Source organism: Bos javanicus, chromosome 24, assembly GCF_032452875.1.
Source record: "Bos javanicus breed banteng chromosome 24, ARS-OSU_banteng_1.0, whole genome shotgun sequence".
In the NCBI taxonomy this organism is placed as follows: Eukaryota; Metazoa; Chordata; class Mammalia; order Artiodactyla; family Bovidae; genus Bos; species Bos javanicus.
Window position 1 is genome coordinate 20,539,071 of NC_083891.1, and position 22,943 is coordinate 20,562,013.

General features: G+C 44.2%; 1 protein-coding gene across 10 annotated transcripts in view; it reads right to left on the reverse strand.

The window, feature by feature from the left end:
- Positions 1-22,943, reverse strand: part of FHOD3 (formin homology 2 domain containing 3) — a 521,499-nt gene that overhangs the window by 138,269 nt on the left and 360,287 nt on the right. For 6 of the 10 annotated variants that reach the window (XM_061400414.1, XM_061400417.1, XM_061400413.1 and 3 more), the window contains 3 exons: positions 6,245-6,343; positions 2,932-3,261; positions 2,233-2,307 (listed from right to left, as the gene is read on the reverse strand). The exons of 3 other annotated variants lie outside the window; for them this stretch is intronic. In XM_061400414.1, coding sequence (XP_061256398.1) covers positions 2,233-2,307; positions 2,932-3,261; positions 6,245-6,343 — 504 coding nt within the window. The remainder of the gene's footprint in view (positions 1-2,232; positions 2,308-2,931; positions 3,262-6,244; positions 6,344-22,943) is intronic. One more of the 10 variants, XM_061400415.1, reaches the window with a different exon arrangement.

The following is a 22,943-nucleotide window of genomic DNA, read 5'->3' on the forward strand; positions in this document are numbered from 1 at the left end:
CCCAGACCTCGGGATCCTCTGGGAGACAGGCCCCGTGCTCTGGCTTCAGCCCTGCGTCACCCAGCTGTCTGGACACTGAGCTTGCTATTCTACACAAGCATCTAAAACCATCCCCTTCCAGACCAAAAGTGGGCATCCCAGAGAATGTTTTAACAGGATTACTTTACTAAAATTATGTCTCAAAAACATTATGGAAATAAAACAAGCAGAGAGTCATTTCCCCTCCTTTAGTTTCTCTAATGGTTGAACAATTAATTCGACTACCTTGTGGTCTGTCCAATTTTGCATCTCAATTTCAGCTAAACTAACTGAATTCACTGCACAGAGTTTTATGTTTTTGTTTTCAAAAAATTCTTTTTAATGACTAACTGCTTGGTTTCTATTATAACCTATTCAGTTGCAGTCCACTACTGAGCAGTCAAATGTGCAGCCATATTGACCTGGGACAACCACACTGAGTGAACATCAGAAAATTAATAGGTACAAACAATATTTATACAGTATTCAAATTCCTGTCAAATAATTTAAAAATTATTAACTTTCCTCAGCTAAATCCAAGCTGATTCTCATTCACAAGCATGCATGCATGCTCAGCTGTGTCTGACTCTTTGCAACCCCATGAACTGTAGCCTGCCTGGCTCCTCTGTCCATGGGATTCTCCAGGCAAGAATACTGGAGTGGATTGCCTTGCCCTCCTCCAGGGGATCTTCCTGACCCAGGAATCGAATCCTCATCTCCTGCATTTCCTGCGTTGGCAGACAGATTCTTTACCACTGAGCCACCCAGGAAGTCTCACAAGCATGAGGCTGCTTTTCTCAATTTATGTGTATATTTATTTTGGCCAGTTCCAAGTTTCTGTTGCTCTCATCCCCCAGGACGTGAGTGGTACTGAAGCCTGGGGCCACGTGGGAGGGACCCGGGCCCAGAAAAGCCCCGTCAGGGCCTGTGAGTCCATCACCATTCTGGGCTAACACCATCCTGCTAGGGAAGATGAGGTTGCCAGGATATCTTTCTTCCAGTCAAATGTGTGGCTCATCACTTGTACACAGATACTATTATCAAGGGATATAAGAGCTATGTCAGATGCATTTCATGAAAATTGTGTGAAAGATCACAGTAACTCAGAATTTTAGACCTAAAAGAGACTGGTACAGAACTTGTTGTTTGGAGGTATTCAAACAGGAGGTCACATATGCCCGAAAGTACACAAAGCCATTCTGGCTGAGTAAGCCATCTCCAGTCACCAAACCACTCTGTGCCTCCATTTCCTCACTGAATATACATGGGGCCAACAGTTAATACTGATTTTTATTACTGATTTTGGACAATTTGATTGTTTGAAATATTCAAACTCTCTGCTCCCCATTCTCTGCTCTGCAGAGAGGTCCTGATCCAGGCATCAGCGAAGAGCAGGCACATGGGTAAGCGTACAAACACCTGCTGAAAATTCCCTGAGCATTTTTGATTTGCACACCTCCTTCCCTCGGCCTCATCTCCAATTGGCATAGGAATCACTGAAGCATCCATATGTAAATAATGCAATTACATTAGCCAAGATATGGAAGCAACCTATACGTTCATCAACATATGAATGGATAAAGAAGATGTGAGTCAGATATATATCAATATATACAACGGAATACCATCAGTCATAAAAGAGAACAAAATAAAGCTATCTGCAGCAACATGGATGGACCTAGAGATTATACTAAGTGAAGTCAGTCAGGGAAACAAACACCATATCACTTAATAATACATATGGAATCCAAAATATGATACAAATCCACATATCTATGAAACAAAAACAGACACACAGATACAGAGAACAGATTTGTAGTTTCCCAGGGAAGGGGAGGAGAGGGCTAGATTGGGAGTATGGGATTACCAGAGGCAAACTATTATATACGGGATGGATAAACAAGCGCTACACTATAGCACAGGGAACTATATGCAACATTCTGTGACCAAAAATAGTGAAAAAGGATATGAAAAAAATATATGTATAACTGAGTCACTTTGCTGTACAGAAGAAATTAACACACTGTAAGTCAACTGGACTTCAATAAAAATTTTAAAACATAATTAAATTAATGCCAAGGAAGTGATTCAAAATGACAACTGTTTGCCATCTCACAGGAAGTTATGAGCAGTGTCTGAAAGAAAATCACGGTACATTAGAATAAAAACTGAAAGCTACAAAAAAGAGAAAGGGGATAAAGAAAAGACACCCACCTATTAGAAGAGAAAGACCGGAAGTTGTAAGGCTCTGAGGCAGAATACGTGCTCAGATGGAGAGAATCAGAGGAACTGTGAAAGGAAGGAAAACCCACTCAAGAGGCTGCCTGGAAAGTTGGCGAAGCCCCTCGCTGCATTCTGCAGATCAAGAGAGATGGGCTTGGGGCGGGAGGTGGGGGGTGCTTTAGATTCTGACGTCATGCTTATGTGTATAAACCTTACCTTCATTAATCCATTTTTACTAATGGCATTAGAACACAAGAACTCCTCAACTGGCACAGACAGGATTTTCTTCTGTGTGTGCTAAGTCGTTCAGCCTTGTCCGACTCTTTGCCACGGTATGGACTCTAGCCCACCAGGCTCCTCTGTCCCTGGGATTTCCCAGGCAAGAATACTGGAGTGGGCTGCCACGCCCTCTGCCAGGGGATCTTCCTCAACCAGGGATCGAAGCTGTGTCTCTTACATCTCCTGCATTGGCAGGTGGATTCTTTACCACTAGTGCCCCCTTGGGAAGCCCATATTTTGCCTGCATGCTATAATTAGTGAGTGGTCAGGGACTTTACACAACTGCTGCCCTCTGCTCTGACCCGAATTAACACAAGCACAGTGCAAGATGAGCCAGAGGATGCAGCTAACACGCCCGTGTCACCTTCCCCTGGGCAGCCTCACGCAGGCCACCACGTGGGCTGGATCTACCTGCTTTCCTGCTGGGACTCGGCTTCCTTCTCCTTGGTGGACAAAGGCGAATCCTCAAAGTCATAGGAGAAGAGGTGGAAGGGGCTGTGGGGCACGTAGGGCAGCTTTTCTCTGCTGGGTGACGCCTTCGGGGGCGCAGGCGCACTGGAGGACGGCCAAGAGGCCGGGGTGGGGCTGGGGGGCGGCCGCAGGGCGGGCCCCGAGGACCCTCTGCCCGAGGGGGTCCCCGCCTCAGCACTGGCCGCCAGCGGCTTCCCCGGCGAGGCAGCGGCGGGGGCTGCATCCTTTTCGGTGGCGGTGGCGGCGACCTCCGAGGCAGGGCGGGCCTCGCTGCAGCGGCAGCAGCGGAGAGGAGAGGGGAAGAAAGGAGAGGAAGAGAGATTGAGGAGAGAGAGAGCCAAGGTTAAGAAAGGGGGAAAAGACGCGTAAAAACTCATCACCGGCAGGGCTGCTGGCTTCAGAATCCGGTGGTGTTTCTTGACCTGCGGCATAGAAGCCGGAAACCCTGCTTTTCCCAACAATCCTGACGCCCTGGGCTGGCCAGTCTGGGAGGTCAGACCAACCTGGCCTCCAAGCAAACAGGGGCCTTTGTGAGCGGATCTCATGGGGCCTCAAAGGCTCGTCTGCACCTGCCCTCCTCACCCACCAAGGGTACCCCCCCAGTTGTGTTGGCACTGAAATTTCCACAATTTGAACTTCATTTCTTTGGCTCAACAGGGGATCCTCCTCCTTTACATCCCAGACTTGAGGATGAGTTATCCCACAAGCTCCATACTTAGGAGTTAGGGCTTATGGATCCTTTCCGGAAAGCAAGCGTGGAGAAGGGAATACAATGCCAGCAGGACATGCAAAGAACCTGAAATGAGGGGCTGGTAGAGTGAAGACACATTTTGCCTGGTTCACAGGCACATTTCCCCCAGGCCTCCTCTACCACTAAGCCCTAGACATCTAGACCCCTGCAGGCAGGCCTGACCCTGCCACAGACACAGTCATGGAGACTTCCACCTTCAGGGTGGATTCGAAACACTTAGATGTCTTGATGCCCACCTCTGTCACTGGAGTCCTGTGCTGTACTTAGTCGCTCAGTCGTATTTGACTTTTTGCCACCCCATGGACCTTAGCCCACCAGGTTCCTCTGTCCATGGGAATTCTCCAGGCAAGAATACCAGAGTGGGTTGCCATGCTCTCCTCCAGAGGATCTTCCCAACCCAGGGATCCAACCCAGGTCTCCCCCATTGTGGGTGGATTCTTTACTCTGAGCCACCAGGGAAGCCCACTGGAGAATCTACCTTAAATTCTGCAGTTTTCAAAACCACAGTCCCTTTCCCAGAGAACTTGACTCCTGGCCATGCCCATTTGGGAATGGAACATGAGCTATGTTTTTTTTCTTTCCTACCTCAAATTCGGAGCTCCATCTGTGTATAAGAGCAGGGATATACTGGTTTCCCTGGCTCAGAGGGAGAATGGGATGAGACCACACTGCGGTGCTCAGGGCGGGCCTGGCACAGGGGGTACATACAATGGCACACACATGTGGCAGGTACACATGGCAAGCATCCAGGGAAACAGCCAGCAGGACGAGGGAGCAGTGGAAGGCACCGGCCCACAGAAGGAAGCGGAACCTTTCCCACCACTTTTAAGTCTAGCAGCTTGACACCAGGGAGTAAGTAGCGTCACATCTATGTTAATGAACACCCTGGCTGAGATCAAACCCTGGGGCTTCATGTGCACACCCTGTGCTTCCTGAAACAGAAAAGTCTAGTCTGTACAATCTCGGATGAAGATGCCCTACAGCACCAGTCGTGCCATCAAAGATACTGCAGGGGTAGGATAAACTGCCGTCTATCTGCATCAACAACCATCCCGTGTAAAGGCGGCAATGGTAGTCAGGATGCCTTTAGAGGCTGCTCTTTCCAGCCAGATTCTTCCATCTGGTCTGGGGGTGCTACTGAACTGTTTAAGTCCCTGAGGGTGAAGGGCTTGTGTGGGTGGAGGTCATACCATGTACACTTAAGCACATGAGGAGCCACACGGGTGTATTTATTGAGGGTCCACATAATTTTCTGTGGCTCATTTTCAGCCTAAGGTGGGACTGTCATTTGAACCTCCTACTTTCCCAGAGCATCCCTAACTAAAGTCACTACCCCCGAGCCTGGCACTCAGCACAGGCCAGGGAGGGGGTGCCCTGGTTAATGGCCACCTTTCACCCCCTCACTCTCGAATGTGCACCTCACTCTCTGTGGACACCTAGTGGTCATTCCTTTTCCATCTCTACATTCTGCTGGCTTCTTCCTGGACATTCCCCAAGTGGGGAAGCAGTTCAGAGAAAAGTCCATGGCCCCAGAGAGCCGTGGACATTCCAGTGCATCCAATGGGCCTATCTGAGAACTTTTACTTGCGTTGGTGACCTGGAGAAGCAGGTCACAGCAGCAAAGAATCCCATTAACTTTGAAATTGGTAAAAGAAAGATTTTAGCCTTTTGACTTTGCTTATTTGTGGAAAAACTAACAGCAAAAATATCAAAGTGCAGTGTAGTCAATCAAGTGAAGGAACTGATTATAGAATTATTTTTGAATACTAGAAAATGAAATTACCCATGATCAACTTTTATGTTTCATACAGACCTCATTTGGGGGGAAATATCCACCAAATTCACAAGTATCTACAAGGTGCCTTTCTGTTAATATTGTTTGAAGACAGAAAGGATGCACCTTGGAGAGGTGAGTAAAAGAAAGAATACTCCCCCAAAGGGTTAAATAGCTCTGAGAGTCATTCTGGGCATGACAATAAATGCTGGGATTTATTTATTTATTTTTTTCTGTGCTGTATGGGGGTGAAAAGTGGTCCTGTCCATTTGGATACAAATCAAAGTACATTATTACTCTAGCAGTCATCCACATATTTTAGATAACATTATACTGGTATAATTAGCAAGAAGAAGGGGACACGTGTAATTATTCTTCCTATAGGGCAGAAAGGGTTAAAATTTTCTGAGTATCTCATTAGTTATTGCCAATGTGACTGAGCCCAAGCACTCAGGGAGGGGACAGTGGGGAGAAAAGCAGCTGGGTGTGTCTTCCATAAAGCGTGGTGAGGGAGGCAGTATTTGAGTAAAAAATACAGTCCTCTAGGGAAAACATGCTCAGTTATATTTCTAGGAAGCTAGTCACTCTGGGGCTGTGTGTGCAGGGAACCAGTGCGGAAGGGAGCCAGTGAGGAAGGAAGGAGGCTACTGAAGGATGCTGCAAACTCTCCATCAGGAAGGAGCCTCCAGGCTTTCAGTGGGAGCCAGGGAGGGTCCAGCCCTCGGTACCTGTCCTTGCCCTGACAGGGGGCATCGTCCTCTCTCTCTTCCTCTGAATTGGGCTCCGTGACTGGCTGCTCCTCCTCCTCCTCCTCCTCCTCCTCAACCCTGAGACAAGGCCAGGAAAAGAGAAATGCACACAGAGACAAGATGGAAAAGCGAGATAAGCATTACAGACAAACAGGAAGATGAAGCCAAAAAAAAACAACAACAACAACAACAACAAACCTCCAGCTGGCTGAAATGAAAAGAGCACACTTAATCTGTTAGGAGAAAAGGAGACAGTTCTGAGATGGAGAAATTTAAGTGTGGGTCGGAGATGCAATCACCTGGACCAAGCCAAATTTCTGTATTGAGCTGGCTGGATGCGACAGCCTTGCACACCCCCATCCGGCTCCCGCCAACCCCCCACCACATGAACTCAGAGCCGCCTCTGGCCTCAGGCCGGCCTCCCAGGCGGTTCTCCTCCTGCACACGGAAGGTGGGTGGCTGTCCTGTGGGCCGCCCGGCGCCGGCAGGGAGCAGTCCTCACGTCTCCACTGCGTTCCGTCCAGCACCAACCTCCACGTGGGCAGGTGGTTTCTGCATGTTACTCCCTCATTCGCAGTCAATGTGTCTGGTGGTGGAGGGCTGATCCCCCCCCGCCCCATTTCAAGGGTTAACACATGGCCCAGGTGGAATCCATCCAGGCCACCCCTGGGATTTCTCCTGGTGCCTTCAGGGACGAGAAGGTACAAGGACACCCTAAGTTGAGTGGAGGAGGGCTGCCTGTGACTGAAGATGGTCCAAGAACAGCAGAGTTGGAGAGAGAGAGAGAGAGAGGGAAAGTGGGGGATGGAGAGAGAGAGAGAAAGCAGTCCCCATGACAGTTTTAATACTTGGATCTAAAATACTTCTGAAGCTTCACTAACAGAAGATAGTAACTGCTCATTTGCACTTAGGATAGTTTAACTTGAGTTTTGTTCCTGCAGCTACACAAGGACAGACTCTGATAACTGATTCATTTCCTTCCTTGGCCTCTAAATCCTGTCGACATGTGACTTCTGTCACCATCCACGTGGAACACCCTGAGGGCTTCTTAATCCCTTGTCAAAGGGATTGAAACAACTGGACTCCGATGACCTCCATCTTTGTTCACTTCAGCCCCACGTGCTGGACCTCACAATCACACAGAACTAGCCCACCTCGGAAAACCTACATCCAGACTTCTACACCTGCACCTCCCCTCCCCAACCACAAGCCCCATCCTCCAACTCTCTCATTTCTCTCCTCCCACCGTAACTCTTCTGCAACCTCAGTGTCCACCTCTGTTTCCTAGAGGAAGATTGTCCTCCACCAGTTCCTTCTTGCCCTCAGTCCTCATGAACTGACCATTCTCACTGCACCCATCATTTTGCCAAGATCTTTAACTCTTTTGCCCCAGTGTCCTTTAGTCATGGTTTTTAATTTTTACTGAAATACAAAATATATACATACAAGCACACGAACCACTGAGGTTTCACAAAATAGATGCATCCGTGTAATCAGCATTCCTTCAATGCTCCTGTTTAATTGCTTCCCTCCTCTACCTCAAATAGCACAAGTCAGCCTGGCCTGATTTTGTCCTCCATCTAAAGGAATCATACTGTATTCAGCTTCTTTTGTTCAACATTACACTTGTGAGAATCATCTATACGGCTACATGTACTTGAAGATCATTCTTTCTTGTGGCTGTATACCATTCTCTCACATGGATACACTATAATTTAGTTATCCATTCTACTGTTGATGCTAACCAGGTACTTGTCAGTTTGGGGTTATTTTACCTAGGGCTGTTATGGATACTGTCGTAGATGTTTTTTTAATGTTTTTGGTCATAGGATATGCTTAAGTACATCTCTGTTAGAAACTGTCAAACACTTTTTTAAATGAATGAATGAATTTACATTGCTATAAATAGTCTATAAGCATTCTGGTTGTCCCCACATCCTTGCCACGATTTGATATTTTTGCCTTTCATTTTGCCATCTAATCTGAGGGTGAGGTCTCACTGTAGCTGCAGTTCACTTTCCCTGATGACCAATGAAGTTGGGCACATTATTATACTTTCAGTGCCTATTTAGATACCCTTTTTTTGAAGCGTCTAAGTACTCTGCCTTAAGAACCTGTAGGTTGTCTTTGCATTCACTTTATGGTGTCTTTTAATAAATGTAGTTTCTTAATCTTAACGGGACCCCATTTATCATTTTTTCGAACTTTGAACAGTTCCGTTCAGTCACTCTGAATGGAACTGTTTTCAGTCACAAAGTTCGTGTCTGACTCTTTGCAACCCAATGGACTGCAGCATGCAAGGCTTCCCTGTCCCTCACCAACTCCCGGAACTTGCCCAAACTCATGTCCATCCAGTTGGTGATGCCATCCAACCATCTCACCCTCTGTCATCCCCTTCTCCTCCCAGCATCTTTCCCAGCATCAGGGTCTTTTCCAATAAGTCAGTTCTTTGTATCGGGTGGCCAAAGTATTGGAGTTTCAGCTTCAGCATCAGTCCTTCCAACGAATATTCAGGAATGATTTCCTTTAGGATTGACAGGTTTGATCTCCTTACAGTCCAAGGAACTCTCAAGGGTCTTCTCCAACACTTCTCCAACACTTCAAAAGCATCAATTCTTTGGTGCTCAGCTCTCTTTATAGTCCAACTCTCACATCCATACATGACTGGAAAAACCATAGCTTTGACTAGATGGACCTTTGTTGGCAAAGTAATGTCTCTGCTTTTGAATATGCTGTCTAGGTTGGTCATAGCTTTTCTTCCAAGAAGCAAGCGTCTTTTAATTTCATGGTTTCATGGCTGCAGTCACCATCTGCAGTGATTTTGGAGCCCAAGAAAATAAAGTCTGTCACTGATTCCATTGTTTCCCTATCTATTTGCCATAAAGTTATTGGACCAGATGCCATGATCTTGGTTTTCTGAATGTTGAGTTTTAAGCCAACTTTTTCACTCTCCTCTTTCACCTTCATCAAGAGGCTCTTCAGTTCCTCTTCAGTTTCTGCTATAAGGGTGGTGTCATCTGCATATCTGAGGTTATTGATATTTCTCCCGGCAATCTTGATTCCAGCTTGTGCTTCATCCAGCCCAGCATTATGCATGATGTACTCTGCATATAAGTCAAATAAACAGGGTGACAACATACAGCCTTGACGTACTCCTTTGCCAATTTGGAATCAGTTTGTTGTTCCACATCCGGTTCTATCTGTTGCTTCTTGACCTGCATACAAATTTCTCAGGAGGCAAGTAAAGTGGTCTGGTATTCCCATCTCTTGAAGAATTTTCCACAGTTTTTTGTGATCTACACTAACCTTTGATGGTTGGTGTTTTTTTGTCCTGTTCTAAAATTTTTTTTGCTTACACCAGAGTCTTAAAGGTAGTCTCTTATTTGTCTCTCTAAAAGCTTTATTATATGACCTTTCATATTTATATTTGATGTTTATCCGTAATTTATTTTGCACACCATATGAGATAGGGTTCAGATACATTTTTTTTTTCCTACATAGACAGTTGGCCCAGAACCATTTAGTAAAAAGGCCATATTTTCTTCAAGTTAGTATCATCTTTATCACAAATCAGGTATGTATCTGTGGGTTTCTGGACTTTTTCTCACCAGTAATCAGTTTTTCTACCTTTGAGAGAATCTTTGAACACTATCTGAATTACAACAGTTTTATGATAGATCTTGACACTCAACATATAAGTCCTTGGCCCTTTATACGTTCATAAAACTTTTGAATCAACTTGTCACTTTCCACAAAAATTTTGATGGACTACTAATTAGGAGTGTATTGAATTTACACATAAATTGGAGAAGAACTGACAACTTTACATATTGAACCTTCCAATCCATGATTATGGTATATCCTTTATTTACATCAAACCTTATTCCAATATCCTTTAATTTCTTTGAAAGCTTGAAATTTTCAGTACAGGTATTATATATTTTCTTTTAAACTTATTTCTAAACATAAAATTTAATTCTACTGTTGTTGTTGTTCAATTGCTAAGTTGTGTCTGACTTTTGCAGCCCCATGGACTGTAGCTCTTGGGGCTACAGTCTGCTCTTCTGTCCACAGGATTCTCCAGGTAAGAATGCTACAGTGAAGTGCCATTTCCTCCTCCAGGGCATCTTCCTGACCCAGGGATTGAACCCACGTCTTTTATGTCTCCTGCACTGACAGGTGGATTCTTTACCACTAGCGCCACCTGGGAAGCCCTAAACAAAGATAGTTGTATTTAATTTGCTCCAGTTCTTATGGTTTTCTTTTTCTTGCCTTATTACACTGGCTAGGAACTGCAATATTATATTGAAGTGATGATACTAAGCATCCTTTCATTGTCTCAAATATCAGGAGGAAATATGAGCTTTGTCATTTATTTTTTGTAAGCATTCTTTATCAGATCAAAGAATTTTCCTTGTTTACTAAGAATTTTTGCCATATATGAGTGCTGAAGTCTATCAAATGCTTTCTTTCCATTCACCAAGATAATTATATGATTTTCCCCTTTTTCTCTGTAAATGCAATGAATTACATTGCTTTTTAAAATGTGAAATCAACCTTGCATACCAGGAATAAATCCCACTTTGTTATGTTATCCTTTTTTTAATATAAATATCTTGGTTCTATTTGTTAATTTTTTATTAAAATTTTTTTAACTGAAGTATCACTGATTACAAAATTATTTAAAATTTTTTACATATATCTTCTGAGAATAGGTTGATCAATAATTCCTCTTTCTTAATATGTGCTGATCAGGTTATGCAAGTCTCATAAAGAGGTAGGGCAAAGAGAGTGACAGCTGGGACGTTAAATAAAAAGAGATGGATCCAAAAAGGCTTAAAACAGACCTGGCTGAACTTAGTGACTGATTACATGTGGCAGGAAAGGAAGAAAGAGGCATTGATTCAACCCCATGGTTATATGTCTCATACCTGGATTGAGGGGTGTCTCTGTCAGAAACGAGGCCAGTGAAACGGTGAAGACCGGATTTCTCCTGTAATGCCACAATCCACAAGTGAGCACACCTCATCTGTCCTTCTGAGTCTGGCACAGCTCACCCTCACAAACCACAGTCCTTTTTTCTTGGCAGTCCTTTTCTGCTCTAACAGCAGCCAAGTTAAAAACTGTACCCTCAACCTTCAGCCAGAGGCCACCTTCCCTCAGCTAGGTGAGGAACTTGCAAATGTTATTACTGCTGGTCTGCCCAGAACCCACGAATCTCTAGCCTGCCAACCAATGGGCCTCTCCTCTTAAACACAAAACATGGAGCACCTCCCTTCAAAATAACTTGATTTCATTTGCTCCCCCAGGTGCTGCAGTCATTTATAAGCAAAGTCTTCTGCAGCTGGAGAGATTCAGAGTCAAGCTGCCTAGGTTGTATTATACACCAGCTCCATAATTTACCAGTTATGTGACCTTGGGCCCCACTATCCTCATCCCAATTTAGGATATCAATGGTACCCACCTTTTAGAAGGACTGGGTTAACATGTAAAGCATTTTGAAAAGGAGTGGTATATAGTGAACTAATCAATTTGCTTTAGCTATTAGGTCTAACATCATCATCACTGACTTTCAGGTCTTCTTGGGAAATCTCTACCATCCCCCACCAATGGATACTCAGAACTCTACTTGATTCACTAAGGAAAAGGTCACAGTGCTCTGCAAAGCATTCCCAACCACTGGCAGATAGCAACACCTTCCCCTTTATAATTTCCACCTATGCAAACTGTGTATTTTTGATCCTTCTCTCTTGCATATAGCTGTCCTAAAGATGTATTGTTGTTGTTCAGTTGCTTAGTCATGTCCAACTCTGTGACCCCATGGACTGCCCCATGCCAAGCTTCCCTGTCGTTCACCACCTCCAGGAGCTTGCTCAAACTCATTGAGTCGGTGATGCCATCCAACCATCTCATCTTCTGTTGTCCCCTTCTCCTCCTGTCTTCACTCTTTCTCAGCATCAGGGTCTTTTCCAATGAGTCAGCTTTTTGCATCAGGTGGTCAAAATAATGGAGCTTCAGTTTCAGCAGCAGTCCTTCCGGTGAATATTCAGGGTTGATTTCCTTTAGGATTGACTGGTTTGATCTCCTTGACAACAATTCTGATCTACATCCCAACCTGTTTCCTCTTTGGGCTCAACATCTTCTGATCCTGCAATAAATCTCCCAGTGACTTGTGCATATTACAGCTTTACTATCATGAGTGGCAGAGCAGGACCAAGGACAGGCAGCACAATGACTCATTCAGGAAACCCACTTCCAAGAAGTCCCATGGTCAAAGTGCTGGCTGTGCCCAACAACTCAAACCCATGGAGAAGGAAATGCCCTCTCGAAGGGCACCAGATTTTCTATGCTTGATTTTATTTAATTTCATCCTAGTGGAATTAGTCAAACAAAATTATATTTTATGCAGATAATACTCAAGACTGAAGAAACAGATCAGACAATTTTGCTTTTATTTGAATTTTCTCTTAAAATATAATTTAATTTTGTTTATATTGTACTAAGGCATTCTGGGTGTTTGACCTCTGGCTTTCAAATACCTCTAGGGGTATTTTGCTTGTTTGCAATTGGTGAGGAGTTACTCAAGGGCACAAGCTTGTTCTGCACCCGTCAGGTGGTCTCCTTTTTACCATACACAGTCCCAGACTGGAGTCCACCCTCTTCACATGAGAAAAGCCACCGGCCCACAGAGTGACCAATTCCTCAGAGCACAATTTCCTTCAAAGCCAAAGCAATTTCCCCCAATTTGGGTCTCAGGCTGCTGGCATGTTCCTCAGACTTCAAAAAACAAACAGAAAGGAAAATGGATGTTGCAGAGATGTTTTAAAAGTACAACAGACACATTTTAAACAGCAGCAAAGCATATTCTAAGACCAAAGCAATCAGGAAGTGGAAGAGCTAAAGCAACGCATTCAGAGCAGGCAACCCACTCCAGTATTCATGCCTGGAGAATTTCATGGACAGAGGAGCCTGGCAGGCTACAGTCCATGGGATCAAGACAGCCGGACACGACTGAGCGACTAAAACACAATTCATATCAAGGATATGAAAAAATATTTTTTAAAAAACAATAAAAATACAACTATAAAAGTGAGCAAAATACATGATCATGGCCAATAAATCTGTATGAAATGATATCTGAAACCCAGAGTTTAATATAAATCAATCAGAACTGCAATGAGATAACATTTTTTGTCTGCTTGGTATAAGTAAGAAGTCTGAAGATAACACCAAGAACTGAAGAGCATACAGATCAACTGGCTCTCATGTATTGCTGATAAGACTGTGCATTAGTATAACCACTCTGGCAAAGTAACTGGCACCATCTTGTCAAGGTAGACAATTCATATCATAAGTGTGATTCACATCGCCTAGAAGCAGACTGCTATAGCCTAGGGCAGTGCTTCTGAATCCGGTAATTCTGTCCTCCAAGGGACATGTTTTGATGTTGGGAGACATTTAGGCTTAGATGCTGCATCCTACAAGGCACGAGGCAGCCCTACACGGCAAAAACATATTCAGTCCAAAATGTTAACTGTACCAAGCCTGAGAAACCCTGGGGAAGCCAAAGCATGTGCAGAGGATGTGAGTCTGAGAATATTCTCAGCAGTGCTGTTTGTAACTGACAAAAATGTAAACAACACAAATGCTCCCCAATGGGAAAAGCACTAAATATATTCTGGTATATTCCAAGCAGAGGAAACGGAAGACTTCTGTATCACGTGACAATATGGATGAACACTGAAAGTATAATGTGGACTGAAGAAAACAACTGCCAGGAGACACTACAATATGAAAACACTTTTTATAAAGTTACAAAAGGCAAAATTACAAGACATACTATTGTTTTATATATAATATATATGCATATCTGATAATAGTAAAAACAGCAATAAATCCATAAGACAATGCTAAAGGATATTTAAGAGTGCTGGTTACCCAGGTCCAGAGATTTGAAAGTTGGAAGTTCATAGTGAGTTAAGGGTAATGCCCTGGGTTTCTAGCGGGACTGTAGTCTCATGGATATTCTTTGTATTAATAAGTAAATCTTACATAAAATAAACTAGGAGAGGGCCACACGTGGACCAATGATGCCAATGTACCATGAACTAAGGATTGTGATTCATTCAACTCTGAACAATTCAAATTTTTTAAACAGATTTTTTAGAGCTGTTTGATTTTCATAGCAAAATTGGCCGGAAGGTTCAGAGATTTCCCATGGTAAGTAGCAATACAAACATGTTTTAAAAGTAAAGAAGTGTAACTATGGGGCAAGAGTTCTCTCTCCACTTACCCAACAATTATTTATTGAGCATTTCTTATGTGCAAGATGCTGGGGTATAGTGGTTAATAGAGGTTCTCACCCTTAAAGTTTACAGGTCTGTGGGGGAGAAAGACATCAATTGCACCAGGAAGTATTCAAATGAGAAAAACTTCTGCAGTGCTGTTGGCCAAGTAGGAAATGACCAGAAGACAAGATGGGACTTTGCACACGACCCTCTCCTGCTCCAACATGTATACACTAACCTTAGGGTAAAGTCCAACTTGCCCAGCAAACACCCCCATCATCTCTCCATCCCCTACTCTCCTTTCATCAACTTCCTCACCCTAGTTTTAATCAGTCTGTTGAGCTGTCCACCCAACTCCATGGGCATTTCCGCTGGGGGTCCTTGAAGGAGCCATTCTCTCCGCCTAGAGTTACTCCTCCCGCTCTGTTTCTCTAGTGGACCCAGTCCACAAGGACAGCCAGTCTGAGTAGTCACTGCCTGTTGGAGATCTTTGACCCTGAGAATCTCACATGGTGCTCAGCATGGAGACACTTGCTGTGGATAGTCAACAGACAGAGTGGCCAGAACTGGGAGATGACTTGGAGATCTCCCCCTGTTGCAGATAAGAAAGTCGAGGTCCAGAGAGGGCGAGATCACACAACCTGCCAGGAGGAACTGCTGATGCCATGAACTCAAAGCAGAATCCAAATGGGTTTCATGGCTCCTGCATCACTGCATGTTTCCACCTAAGCAATAGTGCCTTGGACGGGGCTTCTCGGTTCTCCTTGCACAGGGCTCAGACAAGACCATCTAGGACACAGCCACCAAAGTAAGGGACGGGAGACCTGCCCAGTGGCCCCATCACCCTGGACATGCCTGGTTGCCTAGAGGGAAAAAAATCAGCATCTTGACACAGGTGTGATCATTTGTGGCAACTCATTAGAAAGCTCTGTATTAAGGTTTAGATAAGACATAGACATTCTAAATGCCCCCATTTAGTTCTACAAAATACATATGACATAATTAGATGAAAGAGTATTTCATGGAAATAGTGTGTTACTATGAATGTGATCATTGCCACTAATTTGTAAAATTAACAATGATCAAAATGGTAAATTTCATGTTATATCTTTTACCACAATAAAAAACTAAACTTTACATTTTAAAAACAGAAAAAGAAACAGCATGTTAAATTTATGTCAGACAAAGTGCCCCCTTGGGTTCCATCTGCATCCCTCAGCAAACACTTCAACTGGAGTTTGAACTTAGCCTCCCAATGACTCACACTTTCTATTCACTTCAAGGCTGTTACTAGGCTACCAAGGCCCCAAGAAGAGATTTAAAATTTTCCAATTAGTGATCTTAATCAGTTAAGACATATCTCTGACCAACTGGAGCAGTGATTTCATTCAAAAACAGAGGTCTGTCATCCACCAAAAAAGAAGACACTTCCCTCAAAAGATTTTTTGCCAGCCGAGAGGATGAAAAGGCATCTAAGCTCCGCTGTTGCTCTGATGTTTCCATAGTGAGAACCCAAAGTTAGACAGGAAAATATTTATTGTCCCTGCAACACTCAAAGTTTAGAAGGAGTATTAAACACAGGCCATGGATACTGAATATACCTAGTAACTGGCCAACCAACCAGAACCTTAATGCATAAGCCATTATTTTGCTATTTTGCTTTAGAATAAATTACTAATGCATAAGCCATTATTTTGCTTACAGTAAAATACTAATGGATCCAGCACATTATTTTTGCTGAAAACATGGAGAAGTTGAATAGAATAGAATTCCAGTCTGCACAGCATAAATATCAGTAGAAAAAACACAATGAGTAGCCTAGTTACAGGCTTATTTAGAAGTAAAACGAATCAGTCCAGTGAAAACTACAGACTGCGGGGTGCTTCACTTCTTTCTTTTGTGGGTGCTTTGATTTCATGTTTTAGAAAAAACTTTATTCCAAGCCAGAGATACTATCTAATTGCCTTAAATGTCTCTTAGAGGCCTGAGAGAGCAGAACAGAAACTAGGAGGAAGGTAGACTGGGATTCTCTGTGACCTTTTAGAAACAGCAAGGATGGCAAGCACAGGCTAGGCAGAGTGTTTCAGAGGTTTCAGAGTGATCCTTTCTTTGTGGTTGGAAATAAATGCCTCTTTACTTTAAGGACTGGAAGAAGCATGAATCTTTCCTTCTTTCAGATTCTCTTCATGTATTCAGGTGTAAAGGTGTCTACCAGCTCTGACCCTTTGTCCATCACGGTGAGACTCCATTCCACCACTAGGAGAATCAGTGACACCCTGACACAGACCAACGATGGTCTGGACCACAACGATGGCCCATGTCCATTCTCAGCAGGCTCGGAAAGCTCAACATTAATTGCCTTAGAAATCAGTGTTTTCTCAACATGAATATAATGTTCCTGTGACCACTGTCAGCTCACTGAGCACGTGTGTGAGATAAAAATGACATTAGGCCAGGTCTCCCTTTATTTGGATCTCTCCTTATCAGTTTCCAGAGTTCATTCCCAAGAAGCTCCTTGCAAAATGCTTCCCCAACATCATCTCTGCCTACTCCACACTCCGTTTGTTTGTTTGTTTGTTTGTTTTTTTGCCATGCCAGATCTGCCCTCCTCAGCCTACATTTTCAGGATTTTATATTTCCCTACTCATTCAAAAGACTTACTACCAGGCTCCCTCTGTAGACTCCTGTCAGAGATACGCTCATTCCTCCTTCCACAACAGGATTTAATCAGCTCAGCTTAGTAATCTTTAGAAAGCCCCTGATTCATATCCAAAGGGATCCTGGAATTGTCAGGGATTTAAAAAGAGAAATGCTTGCTCTACAGAATGGCCCCTCCCACCCCCATACCTGTGTGAACGGCCAACAAAATCAACTCTACCAGAAAGGGCTGTGAACAGTCAGGACATGGATGGGAACATGTATACTATAGGAAATGCGGCATTTGCACAGGTCAAGGGCAAGCCAGTTTGACACCAAAAGAAGAAAATTCTCAAAGCAAGTCAAAAACTTAACTAGAAACAAGAATCTTTCCTTTTCTTTGAGGTGTATTCACCATTTCCATAGCAAAGGGCTAGCCCGTTCCTGCAACATCACACCAAATAAGGCTACTCTGGCTTGAGAAGCATTCTCATTTGAAGACGACCAAGGTCAAGGTTCACTGACTCGGGAAGTAAGTCACCTTCTCAGTTTCAGACTTCCATGAGATGACAACTCTATCCTTTCACTTCTCTACTCATGTGGTTTGCTTTCCCTGGGTTACAGGGGGTCAGGGAGAGGGTCAAAGCTCAGGCTTCACCCCTCACCTGCATGTATGTGACTTTCAGTTCATGCCTATCCAACTGCCTATGGGAAGTTCTACTTGTGACCCAGACTTCTCAAACTGAAAATGCCCACAGCTTACTCAGTGGCCTCGAGCCATCCCATGACCCTAACTAAGTTACTGGTTGTCTGGGGATCACCCCCAAACTCTTTCTTCTTTCCCACCATACAATCTACTCACCTTCCCACAAATGATATCCATCCTATACCTCATCCCCTTCTCCCTGTTGGGCCCCTCCACCTCTCTCCAGGGTGAGGTCCAGGCCTCCCCCCTGCCCGCCATTCCCCATTTGCTCAGCTCTCCTCCCATGCAGCCTCTGGGCTGTTCCCAGAGGGGTCTGGTTGAAACACTACCTCGATCTCACTTCTTCACTTAAAATTCAACAGTGGCTCTGTTCATTTTTACAGTTTTGCTGTTGTCTTCAGACTCTAGAGTCTAGAAAATCTAGAAATCAGAATCTAGAAAAATCCCCAAATTTAATGCAGCAAAGTCCAAACCCCCAAAGAAATATGTAATCTGGTCACAGTGAACCTTCTGAGAACCAGGAAGTGCTGTCACGGAAATCAGAAGGAAGCTTTGCAAAGCAACCACTCCCTCACACCTTTTGCTTCTAGTCCTTTCTTGATGCAGGTTCTCTCAATTCCGAGTTCATGCCCCTTTGCCTCCCACTCAGCCTCCCACCCAAGCCATGTTCCCTCCTTTGCTGAACACTCTTTGCCATTCAATATTCAAGAGACCACAAAGGGCTTCCTGGAGATTAAATGGTAACTTGGAATCACTGGCTATATTCTAATCACGCCTACCTGCAGAGGTCATATCCCTTGCTGGTGAATCTCATTAGTGAAATAATTATCATCAGATAAACCTACCCAAGTAGCTACTTGCTGCTCACGGTACCAATGGTTGTTAATCTAGTTGTGAAATCCTCTGGCATGTTCAAGCCAGTTCACAGAATCTTCTCGTCCATTCCTACCCATACTTATTTAACAATTACCTTCTTTAATAACAGTATCCGAGAAAGCTCCAGGGCATATAGTGACTGGAATAACACTGGGCTAATCACACATTTGCACTGCCTCTCTTGACTCACCTGCCATTCTATTAAGGAGGCATCATCACCTTGAGGTTACTGTGGAGGAGACTGAGGCCAAGCCTGGGGAGGAAGCGGGGACTGTAGCCGAGAACGTCATGTCTGTGCCCTCAATAACCTCAGCGGCTGCTTCTGCACTGCACTTGGCCAAATGTTCCCCAGGAGCCAGGACTGAGGTCATCCGAGTGATAAATTTTATAAGTTAACACCAATTATGCAACACCTACTGTAACAGAGAACAAGCCCGACTATGTACAGAATCTAGTCCTTTGGCTCTAACCTTTGTGCTCGGTTGCCTGTGCTTAACTATGCAGGCTCTGTACCTTTTATAAAAGAATGTTGTCTATCGCCTGAAATATACAGGGTGATCCATTCACAAAACTTTGCCTGCCAGGCTTGGGAGGTTATATGTTGAAGGTATAACAATTTCCATTCACATAGACATAAAAAGTTGCAGAATAGAGAATAACATTTGTCTTGTTGGAGGTTTCCAGCAACATCATGACCAGACCTAGGTGGACAGCTGTAAGAACAAAGGATTATCACATCGCCTCCATCTGGTCAGCACCAAGAAGTCAGCAACAACCAGTCATACCCTCTCCCCTTTTAGTTAAAAGAAGCCTGAATTCCAACTCAGGTAAGAAGGCTCTTCAAGACACCAGTCCACCATCTTCTCTGTCTGCCGGCCTTCCCAATAAAGTCACTATTCCTTATCCCAACACCCTGTCTCTCAATTTATTGGGCTATTGTGGCAAGCTTGGACTCTGTAACACTACCGGTTATATAATAGGTTTTCCTGCTTTCAAATTGATTGTTCATTGCCAATTACTTCCAAGAAAGCCAGAACTATTGTTGCTGCAGATCCTGCAGCTCACAAGGGAGTGGAATCTATAAGCCTTGGTATTGAAGCTCTGTGCACAAGGCAAGAGACCGAATGGAGATCACAGCACTGCCTTGGAACTCGGCATCCAAATATGCCTCCTCCCTGTCAAAACGCAGGAAGGTCGCTTCACCACCCTGCACCCCTTCATAGTTAGGCTCTCCCATCTGTCCACTGGTTCCTGTGACTGGTGGAAAGGTGTCAACACTCTTTTCTACTCCCACAGGAAAATAGAAAGCCACACCCTCTCTGAATACCTCCCTTCAGCCCTTACCCTGGAGGCTCAGCCTCAAGGCTTGGCTCCCTTCTTCCCACCACCCACTAGGCCACTAACTGGTGCACATCAAGTATGATCCCTCAAACCTGAGGACAGCTAAGCCTCCAATAATTGACAGTTAACGGTGGGTTCCTGTTAACCATGAACTTTTGCTCTCTATACCTTCCTTCCTGCTCCCCTCACCGAGATTATCACTCGCAAGCTATGATTAACTGGGAAGGCTGTTCCGGTGTTGGCAGATATTACTCTGAACACTTTCAGAACTCCTCGTTAGGAACTGTCTCCAGTGCCAATTTATGAGAAAAACAAGCAAACCACTATGATTATCTCAGGATCAGAATCTTAACAGTGACTATAAGCAACACAGCTTAGTAGGATGACCAAGTTCCAGGAGATGTTTGTTCTGAAAGATTTTTTGCTTTCTCTAATTCATCCTCCAAAGAGAAAAAGCTTGTCACCATAGAACACGTTCTATAGGTTCAGAGACTAGTTCCAGGGATGTTTGACTGAGGGCAGGCTCTGGACTACTAAAATCTGGTTTGGGTTCAAACTCAGCTATGCCACTTACCACCTGTGAGATCTGGGGCAAGTTTTTTAGCCACTCTGTGCCTCAGTTTCCTCATCTGTAAAATGGGGAGGGTACTACCACCTTCATGGAATTTTCAACAGACGGCAGGTTGAAGACCTCTGGTTGAAGACAACTGCCTCTTGGCACCACTGGGACTGATCCCAGTCTCCCTGCCCAAGCAGCCCAACCTTTCCTGGAGTCATCACCACACACCCTCCTCTCTGCTGGCTCTGTATGTCCCCTCATCTGATCTCTGCTTTCTCCAACCCCCTCAATAATCCAGTGACAACTCATGAGCAGCCATCAGCAAACAGCCTCCACGTCTTCATGAAATATTCCTAGCTATAACCCTGGTCTAGAGGACGCTGTTTCCTAACAGTCCTCTCATAGCGCATGATGGGTTCTTCTTTCTTAGCCACATTCTCCTCTCTGTCATCTCTGCCATTCCCCATCAACTTCCCTCAAGAAAGCCAGCCCATTAGAACAGGGGTTGGCAAGCCTGTGAGCCAAATGTGGCCCACCACCTGGTTTGGTACAGTCTGTCAGAATGATTTTCACTTTTTTTAATGGTTGGGGGAAAAAAATCTAAATATTTTATAACATGTAAAACTCAAATCTCAGTGTCCATAAATAAAGCCTCGCTGGAAGGCAGCCATGCTCACTTGCTTACCTGCTGTCTGTGGCGGCTTTCACGCTACAAAGGAAGAATTTAATTGAGTAGTTGCAACAAAGACTGTCTGGCCTGCAAAACTCAACATATTTATTATCTGGCCCTTGACAGAGAATGTTTCCAACACTTGACTTCGAGGCACATGGGAGTCGTCTGTACCAAGCTGCTGTCAGCATCCACTACCCGCCAGGTCACTCGTCCATGTGTATTCAAATATACACACGACTGAAAGCTGGAAGGCGCGACTGCTAACCGGAGTGACTAAATGAAGCTCAAAATTACCTCCACGGGTTGGAATGTTGTGTAGAAGTCAACAGGATGAAATTTCAAGTTTACATATGAAGTCCCAGGCCATGCTCATTGTCAGAAAGGTGGTCGGTCGTACAGAACAGGAAGAGGACCTCACGTGCGCTGACAACGTTGAGAGCCGGGATGAATGGGGAGACGTTGCAGGAGAATTTTATCCATGTAGTAAAATTCTAAGCACTAATAAAGCCACCACATTATGGAGCACATTTAGTCCAGGGGACTTTCCTAAGGAGCTGAGAAGTTCAAGGACAGAGTGGAGTGCCTCAGGGAGGAGAATGTCTGAGGTTAAAGGCATAGAACAGGCTTCTGCTGTGGGCTAGACAAACCTTGAAGACTTTTTAGTCCTAACATTACGATTACAATTTAAATCAGAGACACTGGCTCTTTTGATGATTAGATGTTAAAAATAATCTTCCTGGTTTAAAAAAAAAATGAAAGCACCAACATTTTTTTTTTCTTCCCAATCAAATCTGTAAATTGAATTGCAAAGGTGAAACTATGGCACACATGATCACAAAAAGTACTTTTAGGTGGCAGATGAACAATAAACACACACCTTATTTGGTGAGTGCTCACTGTGGAGTTCTATTTCTTCAGAAGCCAAAGCAATGTGAGTTTCAAGCCTTATTAGGCCTTAGTAAAGCTCACAGCCTAGCAGGCCTAGGTCTACAAGACGACTCTGGGATTCTCTCCTGTTCGACTCTGAATTTTCATATGAACCTGAATAAAAATACCCCTGCATGGTATGTAAATCAAATTCCTTGTCTAAAAAAGTCCAGAAGTACAAATCTCACTCAATGATTATGTTAAGGAGTGGTAGGTGGGAAGTGATTCTGTATGACTGGGACATTGAGAGGCAAAGGCCAAAGACTTAGATTTAACCCGAGGCTCAGCCCCCTGGTTCTAAGATTCGTCACAAGGCACCAGCCCCCAGCTGCTTTCTCATTGTAATGTGAGGATAATGATGCTTGTCCCACCTGGACCTTAGAGAGGATCAATAGGAGAATTTGATTCAAGCTACACAAAAGAAGCATCTGAGTGCAGAGTGCCAGATATGAATATACTGAGGACAACATGAATCTCTAATCTGTAGCATAGTTCTGTCTTCTTTTCAAGAGTATTGGCATTATTTGGGACACAGAGTTAGACAATTCAGTCTACAATTCTTCATGTGTGATACATGCAGCCATGTTGCTACAAGCTAGCAGTAAGCAGGGCCAGAATGATCACACAGGTGAAGAGTAGTCTAGGTCAGGTGTGTCTGTGTCTTTCAAGGT